The 18,173-nt window shown below is 35.8% G+C and overlaps 2 protein-coding genes across 3 annotated transcripts; one reads left to right on the forward strand and one right to left on the reverse strand.

The window, feature by feature from the left end:
• The first annotated feature begins 83 nt into the window (after positions 1-83).
• Positions 84-15,138, forward strand: LOC143451535 (selenocysteine insertion sequence-binding protein 2-like). Of its 2 annotated transcripts, none has more exons than XM_076952156.1 (22): positions 84-3,819; positions 4,137-4,282; positions 4,861-4,985; positions 5,365-5,453; positions 5,776-5,902; positions 6,001-6,166; positions 6,319-6,400; positions 6,796-7,015; positions 7,258-7,340; positions 7,594-7,923; positions 8,012-8,128; positions 8,292-8,459; positions 8,672-8,847; positions 9,144-9,252; positions 9,576-9,693; positions 10,797-10,902; positions 11,236-11,316; positions 11,543-11,682; positions 12,130-12,284; positions 12,533-12,637; positions 12,763-12,892; positions 13,202-15,138. In XM_076952156.1, exons 1-22 carry the CDS (start codon positions 3,799-3,801, stop codon positions 13,807-13,809), a joined length of 3,402 nt encoding a protein of 1,133 aa, XP_076808271.1. In that variant the 5' UTR covers positions 84-3,798; the 3' UTR covers positions 13,810-15,138. The 2 variants fall into 2 exon arrangements, with proteins under 2 accessions (XP_076808271.1, XP_076808270.1); XM_076952155.1 differs by having other exon boundaries at positions 85-3,819; positions 4,861-4,986; positions 5,357-5,453.
• A 1,579-nt stretch (positions 15,139-16,717) lies between these two features.
• Positions 16,718-17,850, reverse strand: LOC143451950 (vanadium-binding protein 2-like). Its single transcript, XM_076952737.1, has 2 exons — positions 17,585-17,850; positions 16,718-17,379 (listed from the first exon to the last, which is right to left on the reverse strand). The coding sequence occupies exons 1-2, from the start codon at positions 17,787-17,789 to the stop codon at positions 17,096-17,098; spliced, it is 489 nt and encodes a 162-aa protein (XP_076808852.1). The 5' UTR covers positions 17,790-17,850; the 3' UTR covers positions 16,718-17,095.
• Positions 17,851-18,173: the final 323 nt, after the last annotated feature.

Below are 18,173 nucleotides of genomic sequence, written 5' to 3' on the forward strand. Positions count from 1 at the left end.
AACAGTGAGTGGTTAACTGACGCATTCCGTCTGTCGTCTATACTCTATAGGCAGGGTTGCCATCGGTCTGGACTCAAAAATAAGGACGAACAGGAAGTAAAAGAAGAATACTACCTTAAACAGTGTAAAACAGGAGAAGGCAATCAATGTTCCAAAAATGAAAAAACGAGATACGATTTGCGTGTTCTCAATTTTTGTATCGCTTTGGTACAAAATGGTTTAATAAAGGTGTCAAAATGCCCAAAATACGAACCTCTGCCCTAAAAATAAGACGAAAATAAGGACGCAAGTGAAAATAAGGACATTTCTTAGAAAAAGGGACAAAAATATTTTCTAAGACACGGACCTGTAAAATAAGGACAAATCTTAGAAATAAGGACGGTATGGCAACCCTGTCTATAGGCCTAGCTATATGCAATCCTACGGCCTATGACTGCCGTACTGTCTGAAGTCATGTCGACATGACATTGGTAAGGTTAATCAATCTGAAAGTTTGGTATAAGGAATTAATCCGATGTAAAATTGGATTAGTTTGAACTAAAGTTCAGATCTGAAGGTTTAGGTTTGGTTAGCTTTTTAGATATGGGCACGGTGGTTGAGTTGTTGGCCTAAATAGCGGCAAGCGTCCTGGCATATAGGGTCTAGGCCTATAGGCTGGTGTATGCCGTTAAGGCTATACGGTAGCCTATTAGAAAATGTTGCGCACGCGCGAGGCTTATCATAGCTCACGCAATCGCGCATGTTATTATAATATAGGCTAGTCAAAGCAAATTTCAGAGTTTGGTTGTTCGAATTTCATGATAAAATATGGGTTATTACTAGGCCTATCTCACCGGAAAAAAAGTCGTATGTTTCAAGCTGTTATTCACAGTTACAAACCTAGGAACTATCTCCAAGTTTAGTTTGAGTAAATCAAGAAAATCCAAAAGTGTTGGACACTAAAACGAAGGAAATCAAGAAAACGTGTCAGCTAGGATCGTAAAACGTAGAAAAAGGTTTGGAATTTGTAAGGAAACATAGAAACTTGTAGAAACATGTCAGTTAGGATATTATAAGGTGAGAGATCATTTTGAAGTTGCAATGGAAACGTAAAAAATCGAGGAACCGTGTGAGCTAGGATCTTACAGCAAAAGAGCAATTTTCCACGTTTTTTATACTTTACCTGGGTTTATTACGTTTCTTCACAAGTTGAAAATGATTTTTGATGTTATAAGGTCTTATGTAATACCCTTTTTCGATTTCCTACGTTTCCAGCATGTTTTAAAGGAGTTCTATGTTTTAAGATCCTAAAATACATGTTGCAAATTCAAAATGATTTCCTACATTATAAAATTCTAGAGATGTTTCCTCGATTTCCTATGTTTCCTTGCATGTCCCAAACAACTTCCTACGTTCCCATGCATGTTCATGAAGATTTCCTACGTTTTAAGAGCCTAGGTAACATGTTTCCTTAATTTCCTACATCTTGTGCCCACCATTATTGGATTTCCTGAAATTAGAGTTGAAGATATTTCCTAGGTTTCATGATTTCCTACTTATGGTGTCCATTTCCTCAGTTTCTTATTTTCTGAAATTAGTCTTACCCACACAGTCTATTACTCCATAGTGGAAAATGTGGCACCTGCACGCATGAGATTTATCAACATGGACGCCCACTGTTTTGCTCATCACACCAATTTATAATAAATAAACAAAGAAAAACAGGTCCTTAAACTCCCGACGAATGTTAAATTTTGCGATTTACACAAAAAGTATAAATTTAAAGTGTAAAAGGATAAAGCAAAAAAATTAACGTTGTTTAGAAAGATCCTTAAAACATGTGTTTGATTGAAAAAACAAAGGTATCGATAAAACTTAATTTTTCTTTAGGCTATCATTTCATCAGTATTTCGAAAATTGATGTTGAGAAAGGTTACCATCTCCATTGCCTTTGGCGTCAGCTGATTTTGCTGTGGTGACACAAGTGATGCCCATTGAGCTGAAATAGCGTTCCGAAAAAACACTTATTGGTAGACAAGACAAATACCGTAGAGCCATTAAAAACAAAGATGCGTAATCGTGGCAGTATTTGACCCAAATCTGCAGAGGGCATTTGGTTGCTTTAAGTTGAGGTAACGCCAAATACAATTTTGTCATATAGAATTTTGTTTTTCGATTCGACTTCACCCATGGTTTCAGGACTTTCAAAAAACATGCAACTATTATGAGCATACTTGGAAGAACAACAGACTTGAGCAGCTTTGTCACCAGACTTGCAAGAAGAAGATTTGTCATGGGTATGAGCAAAAATACCACAGGTTGATCATGCAGCAGAGAGTGCTTTCGCTTTTAAAATTGAAACCAGTTCATCACGATCTTTTTTGTCAGCCCTTGCAAGCTTTAATTGTGTGTCGAGAAGCGCGGAAATTACAAATTTGTTTTACTTTTCTTTGTTATGACAACTTGACTCGCTAACAGCATTTTTAGAAACAGGTCTCGAAAGTCGTAAATTTAGCTGATTTTGAATTTCTGACAAAAAACTTCTAATACCATGAATTTCTCCACAGTTGTTGGAAGTTTTTACATTTACGAGATGGAGTGTAGGTGAAAGGTAAGACATGAGGCAAAGTTGCAGTTTATGCACTAATTTCCCAAGTGACTTTATCAAGTATCTTGAAAAGTTCCACAACAAATTGGATAATTTTCTACTCATTAAATGAAAGTGTGTCGAAAATGTTGTCATTTGTTGTTCAGGTAGTCATTCTAACATGGTGGAAGTTGAATTCCACTTGGTAGAAACATTTTGAGTGGTATGAGCTTCCATAAGATGAGAACTTGCGAAAACTGTATAAAATTGTTGTAAGTCATCGTTGTTCCAAAGAATAGCACACAATACAATAGCAATAAGAATACCAGTATATAAATGTCTTGCTTGCAGTTATCCACGTATCTGTCATTGCACACACGTTGCCAGTTATGTGTGAAAATTTTTCCTTGCAATTTAACCTTTTCAAACATGCCAAGTCAAACCACATCAGTAATATGTCTGCAGGGTTGACAAGATGTACCATGATGAAAGTTCCTTCATCAAGCAGCAAAACCCTACATGTTTTTTCACGATTAATAAAAATGGTTGATAGTCCAGCGCAATCATTTCTGCAAAGGTTTCTGTTATTCTCTGAACAACTGGATGTGAGATATTATTATATTATTAGCAAGTCCTCTTCTCCATTACTTCGGACAACATAAACTGTTTTGAGTTGCTCAAAGTTGATACACGTCTTTTGCTCTTTTTTGTAATTGTAACTGCGCGGTTCTGCCTTTGTTCCACCTTACAAGATTAATGAAATTAGGCCAACATCTGGCTGAATGCCAGACCTTGGATTTGGCTTGTCCCAACCCTAATCATAATAGGCCTAATATCCTTGTCCATAGCATGTTCTGAGTCTGACGTTCAGTGAATTTCTAGTTAGTTTTCAATTCACTTTAACCATAGCGTTACTTATAATTACTTTAAAGTTCTTTATCTGTTTGTATTTATAATTACTTTGCCATAAATTATTTTCCGTCGTTATTCCATTATTAGGTATATTCACATATATTTATTTACTCTTTATTCATAAAGCTGAATTGTTTTTACCGTGTTATCCGGTCTTAACTGTTTGGTAAATTTTCCTGTCTTATGATTGTCACAATTTTTTTTATGCACAGACTTTGGTGTTAGCAATGCATATAGAAACTAATTCTTCAAAGCTTGGTTAAACCTGTAAAGTTCAACTTATCGGCATGACATACCTTTCGGGTATCTGAAAACTGCATATGTTTCCTCAACCATCAGATGTAAGTCAAATTGTTTTGATGCACTTTGTAAAAAATTAAAGGTGCTTGTTTTTACATATATTGTGAGCTTTTACCATTAAAAATTACTATTTAAATATATAAAATCTTGTTGTTATGTAATTACAATGTTCCCTCTAAGCTGTGTGCTTATGTGTGTGTGCAGGTGTGTTGCATGACACAAAAAATGTTGGATCAGTTATAACATGTTATAAATTAGAACATATATTAGCATATATGTTATACTGTATAACATATATATATTATAATTCATAACATACGTTTACGATGTATTTTGATGATTTGCTGCTTTATTACAGCACACAAGCCTAAGGGCTGAGGTGCCTCCATTTGTGCCAAGAAAGGAATGGCACGAGGAACAAAATTTGACACCTTCTGCCCCTAGCCCACTTCCTCGATATGTAACGACATGTTATCCCTTTGTGCAAGAGCGACAGGATGGGAGGTCAGTTGATAGTGTATCAAATGGTTGTTTTTGCTATTCCTATTACACAATGGTTGACAACTCTTTTCTGATTGCATATCACCTAGAAGTTTTTTTCCTGTCGCTGTGTACCAGAATTTAAGAAGAAAGTTCTTTATTTATGTCCACAAGAACGTAATTTGCTCACATATGATTATGGTTACTGAAAAACACAAATAAAATTTATAAATGTTAGGTCACAAACTCATGCACAACAATGGCGATTTATTTTAGTATCATAACTTTATAAACTTACTGCAGTTCAAAATAACACCTTTTAACTTCAGTAACAGTGTGTAACATTTAATTTTGGGATGCAAAAGACTTATTTACAATTTCAACAGTTGCTATAACAGACTCTGTCAATTTATCTGAAACTTAACATCTCGTAAAACCCGCAAGATGTGTTATCATACCACAGGTTGATAACCGCTGCTATATCATATGTCTATACAGGCTAGGTTTACTGTTATAGGTTGACATTAAAATGTGGAGATGCAAAATTTTTGCATTTGCTTGTTGTTTTAACAAAGTGAGAATTGAGAAATTTTTTGCATCAGGTGGCCCACGCAGCAGATGGTCCCATCTGGTTATAATTTAAATTTGATGAACAATCAATTGCCTATGCAAAATGCTTCTCTTCCTGGCACCATACCAGCAGGGTTCAACAGTTCACCCACCCCGAGTATGCATATTGTTCCTATTTAGATTTATATGATTGGCTATCTACTACAGGAATGCGTTTTGTAAAATACCTCTAACTTTTGGCAATGGTTTTGCTGAAATCTCATAAATTCTCGGAAATCTCAATAAATTTATAGATAAAATTTAATATCATGCATGGCCACATGAGTTTACTCCTCTTGGAATTTTTAGGTGTCTCGAGAAATTTGAATTATACAGGTTGTTTATTGCAAGTCTATTCAACTTTGAGTTCATTTCAGCATTTTCATATTAAGTAATACTTTAGCACACTATTAAAGCTAAACGTGAATTCCACTGCTCCTTGCCTTGATGTCGTTTGTAACCTTTCCTTTTCAACCTTTCAACCTTTCCTAATGTAGCTGATGTGGTGTCAAACGCAGTGCATGATGATTCACTCCAGGGCACATCAAACACTCACTCTGCTTGTCAGTCGAATACACACAATCGAGTATGTAAATCAGTTGTTTACTCCATCATACCTATTTCACAATACCGGTAATTGAGTAGCAAGTGTTGTGTCACTAGTTGCTTTGCATATAGTGTTTTATGAAGTGTGTTGGTATGCAATGCAAAGGGTTTGTTAGATATATTTGACATTTTCAGTGTATAGTTGTATGGTTTGTTGGCATCAAGTTTTTGGATTAATTATAGTTAGTGCTTCATGCAAAAGGCAAAAGTTTGTCTGAAGTCTGAAGAAGGTTAATCAATTGTCATGCGACAAACACTGGTGTTCAGTCTCAACATCCAGTAACTAGTATTTACATTCACAGAACGGAGCCAAACAAGATCAAAAAAAAGTTATGAAGCGCAACGTGGGCATTCAGAAAGAAGTTGGACTGAGAGGTCCCAACGTGGTAGATAAACCTCCTATGATGATAGACAGCATTCAACAAACAGGTTGGACTTTGTAGAATGAAAGTTTATTGCTACCATACTACTATGAATATGCTGCTAACATTTTAATGGAGGCTAATATTGATATTTACGTTTTTTAGACTTTCCGCTTTCAATTGCGTGTAAGTCTCTAACTGAAAGGCCAAGCCCCCTTAAAAAGAATCTTCGAAGTAGAAGACGAAGATCAGCTTACAACAGTGGTGGTAATGGCGATTCATCGAGTGACCATGCAGATGCCGACATTGATAGTGATTCCGGCTATTACAGGTAAAAATTATTATTTTTTTGTTTATTTATTATCAAATAAAACATAAATACCTGTTCTGTACACAACGATCGCTGGAGGTAAGTGAGTATACTATTTTATCATTTACACCTGCAAGCTCAAATATGTTTGTAATTGTTTTTTTTGTTATTAGTCCCAAGCATATATTTACTCACAAAAGAAGTGGTGGTACCAGCACATCAGGACTGGTTGGTGGAGACTATGCTAATTTGCAGGTTAGTTGTAACAAATATGCATTTGTGCCACTGTATCTTTACTGCTTTCTGAACACTTGAATCAGTGGTAATAATGAAACATCTATTGTTTAAATTTAAAAACTTTTTGTTGAAAATTCTTGGATGTACTGGTATTTGTTTTATAAATTTATAACTATCTGGTTTAAGCATAGCATATACACAAATTTGATGGTGAAAGTGTTACAATTTTTGGTTACACACTAAACAAAGAACATTGGATATAAATGGAAATACTTGTAGGCGATTTAGCTCTACTGCTTTTTCTCAATCAACAGAAAACCTTACCATACGATGAAAACAAAACATACAGCATCACATTGCTGCTTATAATTACATATATGTACTATGTGCAAAAATGATTCCTGTTGTCCCAGGTTGACGGTTCTCAACCAGGGATGCAGCGAGTTGTTTATCTTCAACCATCACCTGTTCCACAGCAGACAGTGTTATATCAGGTCCACCCTTCCCCTCCCCCACAGATGTTGCAAAATCCACTTCCCTCACAACCAACTCCGCCTCCAAGTGGTCAGATTTTAGGATTTGCAGCCTCCGGAGCGTCGGTGATCATGCCGGGCCCGTCCCCTCCGATGATGAGTAGGTTTATATTTTTGTAAAGCTGTGCATACGTTTCATGTAAGATGTAACATAATATGTTATTATGTATGTTAGGTATATTGTATATTTTTGTGATTTGTTGTGTATTTGAAAGTACTGACAACTTTGTCATTGATTTTATTTCCATTAATTTATATATCTACATTAATAGACAGTATGTAGAGAAGAGTTATAATAATAGAATAAGGTGTGGACTATTTGGAATACCTATTTTTACTTAGATCATAATGTTCCGATAACAAGTCGTCCACCTCCTGGTTTTCCATTGCCACCAGGAATGCTAAAAGCACAAAATGCAGTTCAGGTAAGTTTCAACACAGTCACAAAACACAGATTTCATTGCCATTTTATTTGTATTGTTGTTGTTTGTGTGGTAGTAAAAACAAGCTTCTATGTTCATGTTTTTACTGATTTACTTTTTGTGTGGAAAATGTATATTTTAGTTTTTCTTTTCCTGTATATTAACTTAGTGTAATATCAGTATTGGTACTATGATTTCAGTAACATTTTTTTAAGTGTGTTCTGTGTCCTTGGATGCCTATGTATGTTTGTTTCAGTTACCGAATGGTATTCTGTGGAATTCAGGCCAACCCTATCTTACCCCTAACTACAGTCCAAGGTTCACATCCCCACAGCATATAGGTGGGCAGATAAACAGACGTAACCGCATTCCGGTAAATCGACAAAATCAGTCGGCAACATACAACGCTGTTATTAACGCTTACTCTTCACCTACACATGAGCCCCATTTTGACAAAAGGAAACTTGATCGACGGAAACAAAAGAACATGCCCATGGAAACACTCCAAACTTCAACAGACTTTGTTCAGTCCAACCAAAACTATCGTCCACTTGCCATATCACCAAACTCCACTTTCCTTCTTGAAGTAAGATGGAAATATTGTCAATGCAGTGTTAAAGTATGTGTAATAAATATTTGATACAGTGTAAAGCGCATTGCTTTTGTATATCAAGGACACACAAGATTTTCCGGGTTTGGGTAGTGCGCCATCTGTGCAAACTCACAATGTAGGTAAATTGTCATACAGCCAAGCACTTCTACAAAAAAACAAGCCACTGGTCATGGTGCAGGTAAGTCACTTTTTTATGAATACCGGTACTCGCTATGTAGAAGTAACTTTTATATGTCCTCTACATTTTGTTAAAGGATAATTATCAAAAATCTTCAATGACATCACTGATTGTACATGGGAAATAAATCCCACCTTTAAAATTGCACATAAACTTTTGCTAGACACAAGAAGGGCAGTCTTATTTCATAAACAACCCTGCCAATGTTGGTGATCATCCTAGCAAGGAAAAGACACAGAAATCACGCAAAAGATGGAAGAAGGCCGAGCGTGCATCGAAGGCTGCAGATGAGGAGTACGCAGAGATCAGTAAAGAACAAGAAAACATCCAGGTAGTCTTCCACTTCCACTAAAAACATTGTAATGTTTCAACTGAAACTGATTTCTAGTTTTCATTGTATTGTTGTATTTTTTGTGGTAACTTACTGATCTGTGTTATTTACATTTTTTTGAGGTAAAATTAACTGTTATTACAAGTTGTTTTGTGGTTGATGATGCCAATTGCTTAACCAATTTATATAGTTTTTGCCATTGTTTGTAACAGAAAGCATTGAAGAAATCAAATCGAAACCGGAAGAAGCAAAACGTCCTTGACTTAGGCGAGATATTTTCCCAGTTGGATGTAAAAGCCGGGACTTCTGGCTCCGCATCGGTACATTTTGGTGGAGGAGTTCAGCCAGTCAGAGAAACTGACCAACTGAAAAGTGGACTTTCACAGAGGTCTGTTACAGAAGTCAAACCTTTGATAGTAATGTCAGTATGGTTTTTGAATGAAAGTTCTAACTTACCCACTTTGTTTAAAAATTTTATGTAATAATATATATGCCATTGCATTGGTCAACATGGCAAATATCTTCCATGGATCGCTTTGAAAGCAAACAGCTTCAATTTTGTAATGACTGAACATGACTTGGTATATCTATCTTATTTAAACAGCAATTAGATTGGCTGTACCAGATAGAAGAAATCAATTTTCTTAACAGTGTAATGAAAGTGCATGTGGTGCGTTTTTGCAGAACTAAACAAAATATTCCAACCAATGTCTTGGATGCAACAGCACCATCCCAAAAAAGAGGGAAGGAAAGAGAGACGCCAAAACCGAAGAAGCCCAGTGCATTGAAAAAAGTGAATGACTTTGCTTGAAAATAATCATAATTAATTAACAGAGCGATGCAGTCTGTTAAAAGGGGTTGTGAAAAATTTAAATGCTAACTATTGTTCGTCTTAAAAGTTTATAGAAGGTTTGAAGATATACTACAGTGTCTTGAATCTTATAACTACGGCTTCATGTTATCACAGCCGAGCTCTAGATTTGTCAGAAGTCCATTACTATAAAGCTTTCACGTTGACATTAAACATGCTACACCGTATCTTTTGTTTTCAAACATTCATTAATTTTTACATGAGCCCGACGTAATTCGATCATTGTGGAAATTTTTTTTAATCAGGTGATATTGAAAGAACGTGAAGAGAAGAAGGAACAGCGCTTGCAACAGCTGACCACAATGCCAAGTCCAGACCATGATATACCTCCTTTCCCTTCCACCATTCTAAATCTACCGGGAGGTAAAATTTGTAATTATCAACATAGATTACCAGATTGTTTAATACAAGCTTGAATTGTGTTCTCTGATAACATGTTCATTGAAATCTTATTTTGTTAAGTCTTGAAACAGCCTAAGCTAAATTCTTTCTGAAGCCTAATGGATGCAATCCTCAAAGTGTAATATTATATCACGCAAGTTTGCATTCAAACATTTTATTGCTTATATGACAAGGTCAAGGTGTAAAAATATTGTGTCGATCACTTGATTTCATCCGTTATGCTATTCTACAAGGTAAAATTACATTATTCAGCCCTTATTGGCTTCTTTGTGTGTTTCTATAAATAACTTAAAGGGCACAATTTGTCTGTACTATTTTGGGAAGGCACTCATCTGTGAACAAGCTTGTGTGGTGTTTTCACTAGACCTGTTTATATATGGTGGTGTGAAGTCAGTACAATATGTGGCTTGTAAAGCCATGAATAACATGTTGTTGCTATGGTTGAATGATGTCTTTTTTTATCAACCCTGGTTTGTTTTTACTGCGACAATAATCACTAGCATTGGTTATCATTTCGTCATCAAGTATTTTTTCAGTAAAGTGTTAAACTGATTATTTTTAGTCCTTTTCACCTTTAGTTTTTAGTCTTATGATACTAATTGAATTGCTTTGTTGGATTTTGCGATTGGTTGTAAGTTACTCGATGTAGTGTTGTGTTACAGCGTTTGGGATAACGATTAGTTATAGTATTATTCAGGACTGATGTCATAGGATATTTCTGTATGATGAAATACATTGTTTATCATGTGATTGGAAACAGTAAACAAACAACATGAAACTCTCTTATGACATCACATGGTCTCATAACATAAGCCAACTGAGTTGCGCTGTCTTGTCATGTAAAAATTATTTCGCTTCCTTGTGTTGTAGTTTCAAATTATTTTGTTGGTTTGTGTGTGTTCTAGCTGTTCTTGTACTTGATATTCTGTAATCATTTGTATACTGTACTTCTGCTTCTAGAACGTTTTTAAACGAATCATATTGTTTCCTTCCAATTGATTTCAGGTCTGCTAACTATCAGCATGAAATAATCTTTACAAAGCAATGTATGTTTCACAATAAAGGTGGGGATTCTGATGAAGATGGGCCAACTCCTCAAAATCCCGTTCAGATTTCCGTAGACGATGTACCACCAACTGTTCCACAGATCCACAGTAGAAGATACAGAGAGTGAGTTGTTTACTTCTGAGTAATTCCAGTGCAAAGAAATTTGGAGCAACTCTCTTGTAGCTACTGCAGTTACTAACGAGAAGATGCTTCTTAATACTTTTGTTTATGTATTTTGATGTATGTGATGCTCTCATGCTCTTTACCTTCACCGTCTATCTCTCCTAGAAAATATTTGTTGGCTATTGATGTTTATAATGAAATTAAATTTTTATTAAAACTTTGTTGTATAAGGAATGTTAAAAACTAATAGAAACTTTTAAGTGCGATGAAGACTGCAGCCATTTATTGTATGGTACTATTACCGCATACGTTTTATTGTGTTTTCTGTGCCAGATATTGCAGTCAAATGTTGGACAAACAGATCGACGAAACTTGTACCATCATTCTTCAGAAACTTGTCCAATTCCAGGACAGGTACATAATAATATTTAATGCAGACATTACCCTTCTTTTACAAACAGCTATTTGTCATACTTGCAAGCTTTATACCAATGTACATATATTTTAGTTCAAACAATAGTTGACTTTGATTTTACAATCCATCTCCCTTACTGAACAATTCCATACAAATTTTTTGCTATTATTAAATGCTGTGTCTTTTGCCACATTTAAATTGTCTACTTTCATGTGTTCTGTGCAGGCTGTATCAGAGGGACCCTGTGAAAGCAAAAATGCGGCGTCGTTTGGTGATGGGCCTCCGTGAGGTAACGAAACACCTGAAGTTGAAGAAGCTAAAATGCGTTATAATTTCTCCTAATCTTGAGAAAATCCAGTCAAAAGGTAACTATTCTAAATATTGAACAGCAACAACTTTTAACTGGAGTACTTTCTCCTATCATGAGTTGGAAGTAAAATGATGCATCAGTTACTTTTTTACTTATCAATACTAATACAGTTATCAGTCACACAATACCTATAGCCCAGTGTTTCTGTTTTATTTTTCTGTGTTCTGAACACCTTTGATAACACAGTTTTGACGCAACAAATACAACAAAACTAATTTTTAATGAAAAATTGTTGAACAGCTTACAGTATTAGGCACCGGTGTTCTTTGTTCTGAACCTATAGCGCTATACATTTAGCATAATTAGGAAATTATCAGATCCCAAGAAATACTACTGTAGTATGCCATGGACTCATACATTTACTTCCAATTATGTGATTTTGCATAAAATAACCACCGTGATCAGCAGCAGTGCTAACGACAAGATAACTTTAAATGAACAGGTGGACTGGATGATGCACTGCAACAAATCCTGTCACTTTGTCAAGCACAAAACGTCACTTACATTTTTGCACTTGGTCGCAAAGCAATGGGAAGGGCAGTGTCGAAACTTGTGCCTGTCAGCATAGTTGGAATATTTGATTACAGTGGTGTTGAGGTAAATAACATTTGATCTCAAGCTTACTTCGTTTTTTGTTTGGCAATTTATTATTAGACTATGTACGACGGACGAACATTGTAAATAGTTTGCACTTTCAAGTGGTTTAAGGTTTCCTTTTGCTATCAGTGACAAACTGAATAAATTATACTTCACTTGTGATCTTAATGATCAGTTAATAATATACTAATAGCGATGATTATTGCCTGGGATAAATCACCGTAGTAAAAAGTTTTCTTATGGATCAGGACCATTACAAGAAGTTGGTAGAGTTGGTGGTTGACGCTCAAAACAAATACCAGGAAATGGTCACCGTCTATCAGCAAGAAATCATTGAAGCAAATGCACCTCCTGTAAGTAACAACAAAACAAAACCGAACATTCATTTATAACAGAGTAGCACATGCTGGTCATGGATGTCATCGAATAACTTGGTTTGCAATTGAGAATTATTCAATAGAGACGATGTTCTTTTCAGCCTGTGCAGAACGGACCGGTGGCTCCGTCGAAGAGGTTTGCTCACATGACACATTCTCGGAACCCGTCAGCAGCAAGCTGTATCTCATTCGCCAGTTTCATATCAGAGCCGATATCAGAGCTTAATGAAGGTACGACATGTCAAATGCTTTGAATGTTATGTGTTGTTAATAATTTTAGATGATTTAGTTAGTCATTACTTGCCAAAAATCTTGTAAAATATTGACATTGTGGTACCAATATGTTTGTGGATGGATTTTTATTAATCCCAGCTCTCTTAGCGCTTTGGTTTATGCTTTACTAGAGAAATTTTAATACCAAAAATCCAGTTTTGGGCCCTAGTAGTTGATTTAAGTTAGATATGCTTTGTTTAACACAATCATTTGATATAGTTCTGCAAGGTTCAGTTAAGAGTTAAGACAACCTTTTTGATTGTTTAGCGAGCAACTGGCGAGTGATGATGGATGCGGATGGATCGACTCTTTCTCCTCCTCCAGAAGGTGATGCTTCCTCTGATGAGGATTCCAATCCTGTTCGTGATGCTGCGCCAAACCATATGCCTGCAAGCAGGAAAGACTCTGGGAGCACTGTAGTTGAGTGCAAAGCTATGCACGAACATCAAGAGGTTGTTGCTGAAGTAGTAGAACAAAAAGAAGATCTTCCGGATAAAAATGACCCTGGAAGTTTGGTGGAGCAGGATGACTTGAACAACAGTGTCCAGAAACCTTTGGAGAATTCCTTCTCCACTACCAGCACTGTAATGGTTCCGAATTCTGGAAAATCTTTTCTGGATATCACTCCGCATGTTGTAGCATCCGAGCTTCAGGATAATCCATCCCAGGAAGAAGACCCAGCTGACGTTGTTGTTCTCCATGTTAAATCTTCATCCGATTCAGTGCAGGAACGCGTGCAAATGTGGCTGCAAGATCAAGCAGTCCAGGAGGCAGAAGATGATGCAGATGTAAACAGCATCTCTTCTCAGGAGACAAATAAGGAGAAAAATGACAGCCCTGAATTTCCAAGTACTGCGAATACATCGGATTCTTAACTGCAGATTTCCACCGTTGACATAACTCCTGCAAATGATTCTTATGATCCTTCAAGTAATTATGAAATGACACAAATCTTCACAACTGATGTTTACATTCACATGTTCATGCCTAGATATTGTGAAATCCTGTCCTTAAAATCTGAAGAAAGGGATCTTGAAAAATTTTTGTTTGGTTCTTGCCGCAAACTGCTGCCATTACCAGTTGCCAAACCTTTCTTGTGTAAGGACGAAATTTGTTTCAGATGCCGTTTTTCTCTGCAAGCCCTATGCTTGCTTAAATTCCGTTGTGTGACGTGGACCATGGATGAAGGTGATTTCATTGGGTAAACAGTTCGAAATGCCGAAATCGTCTGATAACAAATTTCAGTCTTGATCGCTTTATGACGTTATAATGGCGGACGCCTGACATTTTGGCCGAAAGTGCCTGCAAGTGTAATTTATGTCATTTTTTAAGTATTAATTTTCCACCATGTTAACTTAAATTTCTTTCTTTAGTTTATATTTACTAGAAACGATACAGATTCCGTCTAAGACTACAGTATTTAATGCCGTCTCGTATAATATATTCTCTATATCGTATTGTTTATGTGAAAGTCTATCATGGTGTGTTCTAGTTTCCTTGTTAGTCTGATTTTAAACGATTCTTTAAGTTGCAGGTGCGAATGTGCTTGGAGAGTACCATGTTATACGTTTTGTCTTGTCTTTTCTTTTGAAACACTGTCACGTTTTTCCGCACCCATTTTTGAAAATGTTTATCCCCAATGAAGTTCTTGCCGATAGTTGCGTCATTATGACGACACGCCCAGAGCCGTGTCACGAAGTGACGTTTCGCTATGACGCAAGGACAAACCTGTAAACAAGATTTTTATTTTTGCCGTTATTGTTTCAATTACTTTTGCATTGAAAATGAACAATGAATTACCGCTATAACAGTGTAGAAATTCTAATGTAGTTACTTACAATTACCTTGTTGTCGTTTAGCTTAGTAGTCTTGAAACCATCAAAGTGATAACAATAAACTTGACCAACGTTACATAAACTTGCTTTTGATATGACGCAGACCTCAGATACATTTTCTTGGTTGTGAACAGATGACGTTTCTTACAAAAAGGCAAAGATTTTTTCACTTTAACTTGCAGCTATTTGCGTGAAAGCAACTGGCCAGAATAAAGGAGTATTCCTACACTATGCAAAATTGGTTGCATAATTCAGGAATGTTTCCATGAAAACTCGTTTTTCTGGCTTTCTCTAGTTTCGCATTTATTACGTCGATCAAACGATTGTAAACTCAATACAAATTTATATAATAAAAAAGCTATACGATGATATTTGTCTTTCAATTCATTACATGTCAACAAAGTCAAAACTTTCACCATTGTTGACGTAAAAATTAAGTGGTACTAATTGCAAAACGCTATCCCTTGCTTCAACTACATCTTCTTGTTTTCCTCATCTAAAAGATAATAAAGCATTATGCCAACCTCATTGTAGACTTGTCAAACAAGAGCTCACAAACAATCAGTGAACGGGAAAAATGTGGCAAAGCCCTGATGGCGTAAAATGTGTAAATTACAGTGTTGTTACAACAATGGCATTGTCAACAAACGGGTATGCTCGGGATATAATAATTTTAGCAATATTTTATTCTAATTCAGCGAATAAAAGAAATCATGTGGTTTTAAGTGAAAAGGGAAATAGTTTGGTGCGGATTTATTAGAATTGGCGTCGGAGATTTGAATCTCGATGCTAACTACCAACTAGAAGCAAGAAGTATAAGCTCATCGGAAATAAGACAAAATAAAAACCTAGACAACAATTTCAATGATTTGCATGACGGTAAATCAACACTTATTCCACCAAGCTAGCAAAATAACACACATACACTGTTTGAAAAAAACATACCGAGCTTTAAGAAAATCGAAGATGTACTTTGAGAGTTTGTCTAAAGATTTATACTGATGCTTTGCAAGTTACTTATAGGTATTCGTATTGTCTTTAAGTCTTAATCATTAAGAGATAAGAAGCTTTAAGACTTAATGTCTCTGTAATGAGTTATATACTACAGAATACCATTGGCGTTATGTATTTTTGAAACACCGGTTCACGTTGTTATATAGCATTCAGCACTAACAAAGACTAAAGTACACAGCGAAATATCAGCAGCAGGTGCAAGCTCGTAAGAGAAATTGTTGTTGTTCGGTGGAATATTTTTAGTTTTTTATTGATAAAACGTATGTTCAGCTTTGTCTCATCAGCACTGTATGAATTGGTTTCTTTCCCGAGATACGTTATTTGTTACCTGACCAATGAGGTCACAAGAATAAGTTGATGAATTAAGATGTAGCCTACATATTGGTTTACAACAACACATTCGGTTATTTGAAAATCATGCATTAGTTGATGGAAAAGAAGAAGCTTATTTATGGATATAATGGATTTATCATGAGGCAACCAGAAAAAAGCATGTGATATGCATCAGCTGTGAAAAGACAATTCCAGTCTAATCGATTTATCGGAAAGATTAGTCTTCATTCTTCAAGTTTGATGAAAGGTCCAGACTTGATTTTCTTGAACTATAAGTAAAACGTGTCACGAATTGAGATTTCAAATTTAGGAAACATCTAGGATTCTAGGTCATTCGAGTTAATCACGAAACCTCTACAACAGCATAGCACGATTCACATGCTGCCACAGTATTTTGAAGAAACAAATTTGTTAGTTACCGCTCGCTATTCAGTCTATATTTCGCATCTAAAACAAATTTTTGCTATTTTAAAAATCCACTGCTTGCGGAAACCAGATGACGTACCGTAGGCTACCCATTACACAGATGTTACGATTCAGTCCTAATGCAAACAATACTGTTTGTCTAAGTTTTGCTGGTTTTTGTGGTAAATATACGATACCGACTGCTGTATTTTTTATTCAGGTTACCAATTAATTATCGACTACCATTCAAAAATTGTCAAAAATATTGACACAAATTTACACACAAAGGTATTTTTTGCATCTGCACAACTACAATCTTGAATAACTCGGCATACAGTGGAGTCTATTGACTATATAGTTGTTCACCATAGTGACATACAGTACATAGTGAATAACTCGGCATATAGCCTATTGTTTATTAATTCACACATTTCGATTAACAAAGCTATAAAACTTGACATCAATCAGACTATAGTAGCGAGTAACTACACCATATTACAACAAGACACAGTTTATACAATGTCCAGTCAGTCCAGTCCATGATCCATTCCTTTGTAATAGAACTCTGCTTAAATCATACCAGTTTTTCAGATTCCTCATGCCGATCAATATTGCCTTCTAGAGTGACTAGCCTATCCCTTGCGGTATCGGTGTTCCCTCGGCAGTTGGCTACAAGGCAAGCGGCACAAACAGGATTTTTCTTAAACCTTTTCTGAAGGTGCATCGGACACTGAACGCTGCAATGCTCCATTCGACAGAGTTTATCGCTCGTCCTGCATTTCACTAGGCAACTTCTGCAAGTGTTTTTGTCACAATCATTCACGAAGCAGTTTCGTTTGCAGAGCTTTGGGTTAACGGCTTAAAAATATAACAAAGGTTAAACAAAGTTACAACGAAACTATTACAACATGTCAGGATGTCTAGACATCTACGATTTAAACTATGTACTAGACAAAAGTAAAGCTTGGGCACAGAATGTATAACGAGTCTTACAGTTTTACATAACCGATATAGCTCATATACAATAAGGACTATATAGGGTCAAATCAACCTAGCATCTTACCAGCAGCACATTTCTTAGGACATGTTTTCTTGCATACTTTAAAGCCGGTGCAATTAGTTTGACACACATTACCACAAAATGCAGTTGATGGAACTGCGGATTTCTTGTGGTTCTTTCGAGCTCGCATTTTGTTGCGCCTCTTCTTTGCATCAACAATTAAAAGCAGAACACAAAGAGCCAAGAAAATCAGCACCTTAAATTTCATTTTTGTAAGCGCTAACTTAGTAACGGTTGCTGTAAATTTGTAAAAACTATTTTAATTAATAAAACAATGAGATGACTTCGATATTGCAGTACTGTATATACAGGGAGTGATTGTAATTGTAATTGAACTGAATTAATGTAATTGATCCAACTCTGATATACAGCAGTTTAATAAAAATAAAAAACCTGACATAGCCTTACAGGTTAAACTGAATTGACTTCAAACCATAGTATATCTGAAACTGTAAATCAAATAATATTATATAACATAACGACATTATAGGCCTTTCCTTCAACATAAAATACGAATATCCTTTCTTCAATTTTAATCGAATTCGTGCAGGCGCTGAAGGTACCCGAACTTTATTTGAAGTTGTACCGGTAT

This window comes from Clavelina lepadiformis, chromosome 4 (genome assembly GCF_947623445.1).
Source record: "Clavelina lepadiformis chromosome 4, kaClaLepa1.1, whole genome shotgun sequence".
NCBI classification, from domain to species: Eukaryota; Metazoa; Chordata; class Ascidiacea; order Aplousobranchia; family Clavelinidae; genus Clavelina; species Clavelina lepadiformis.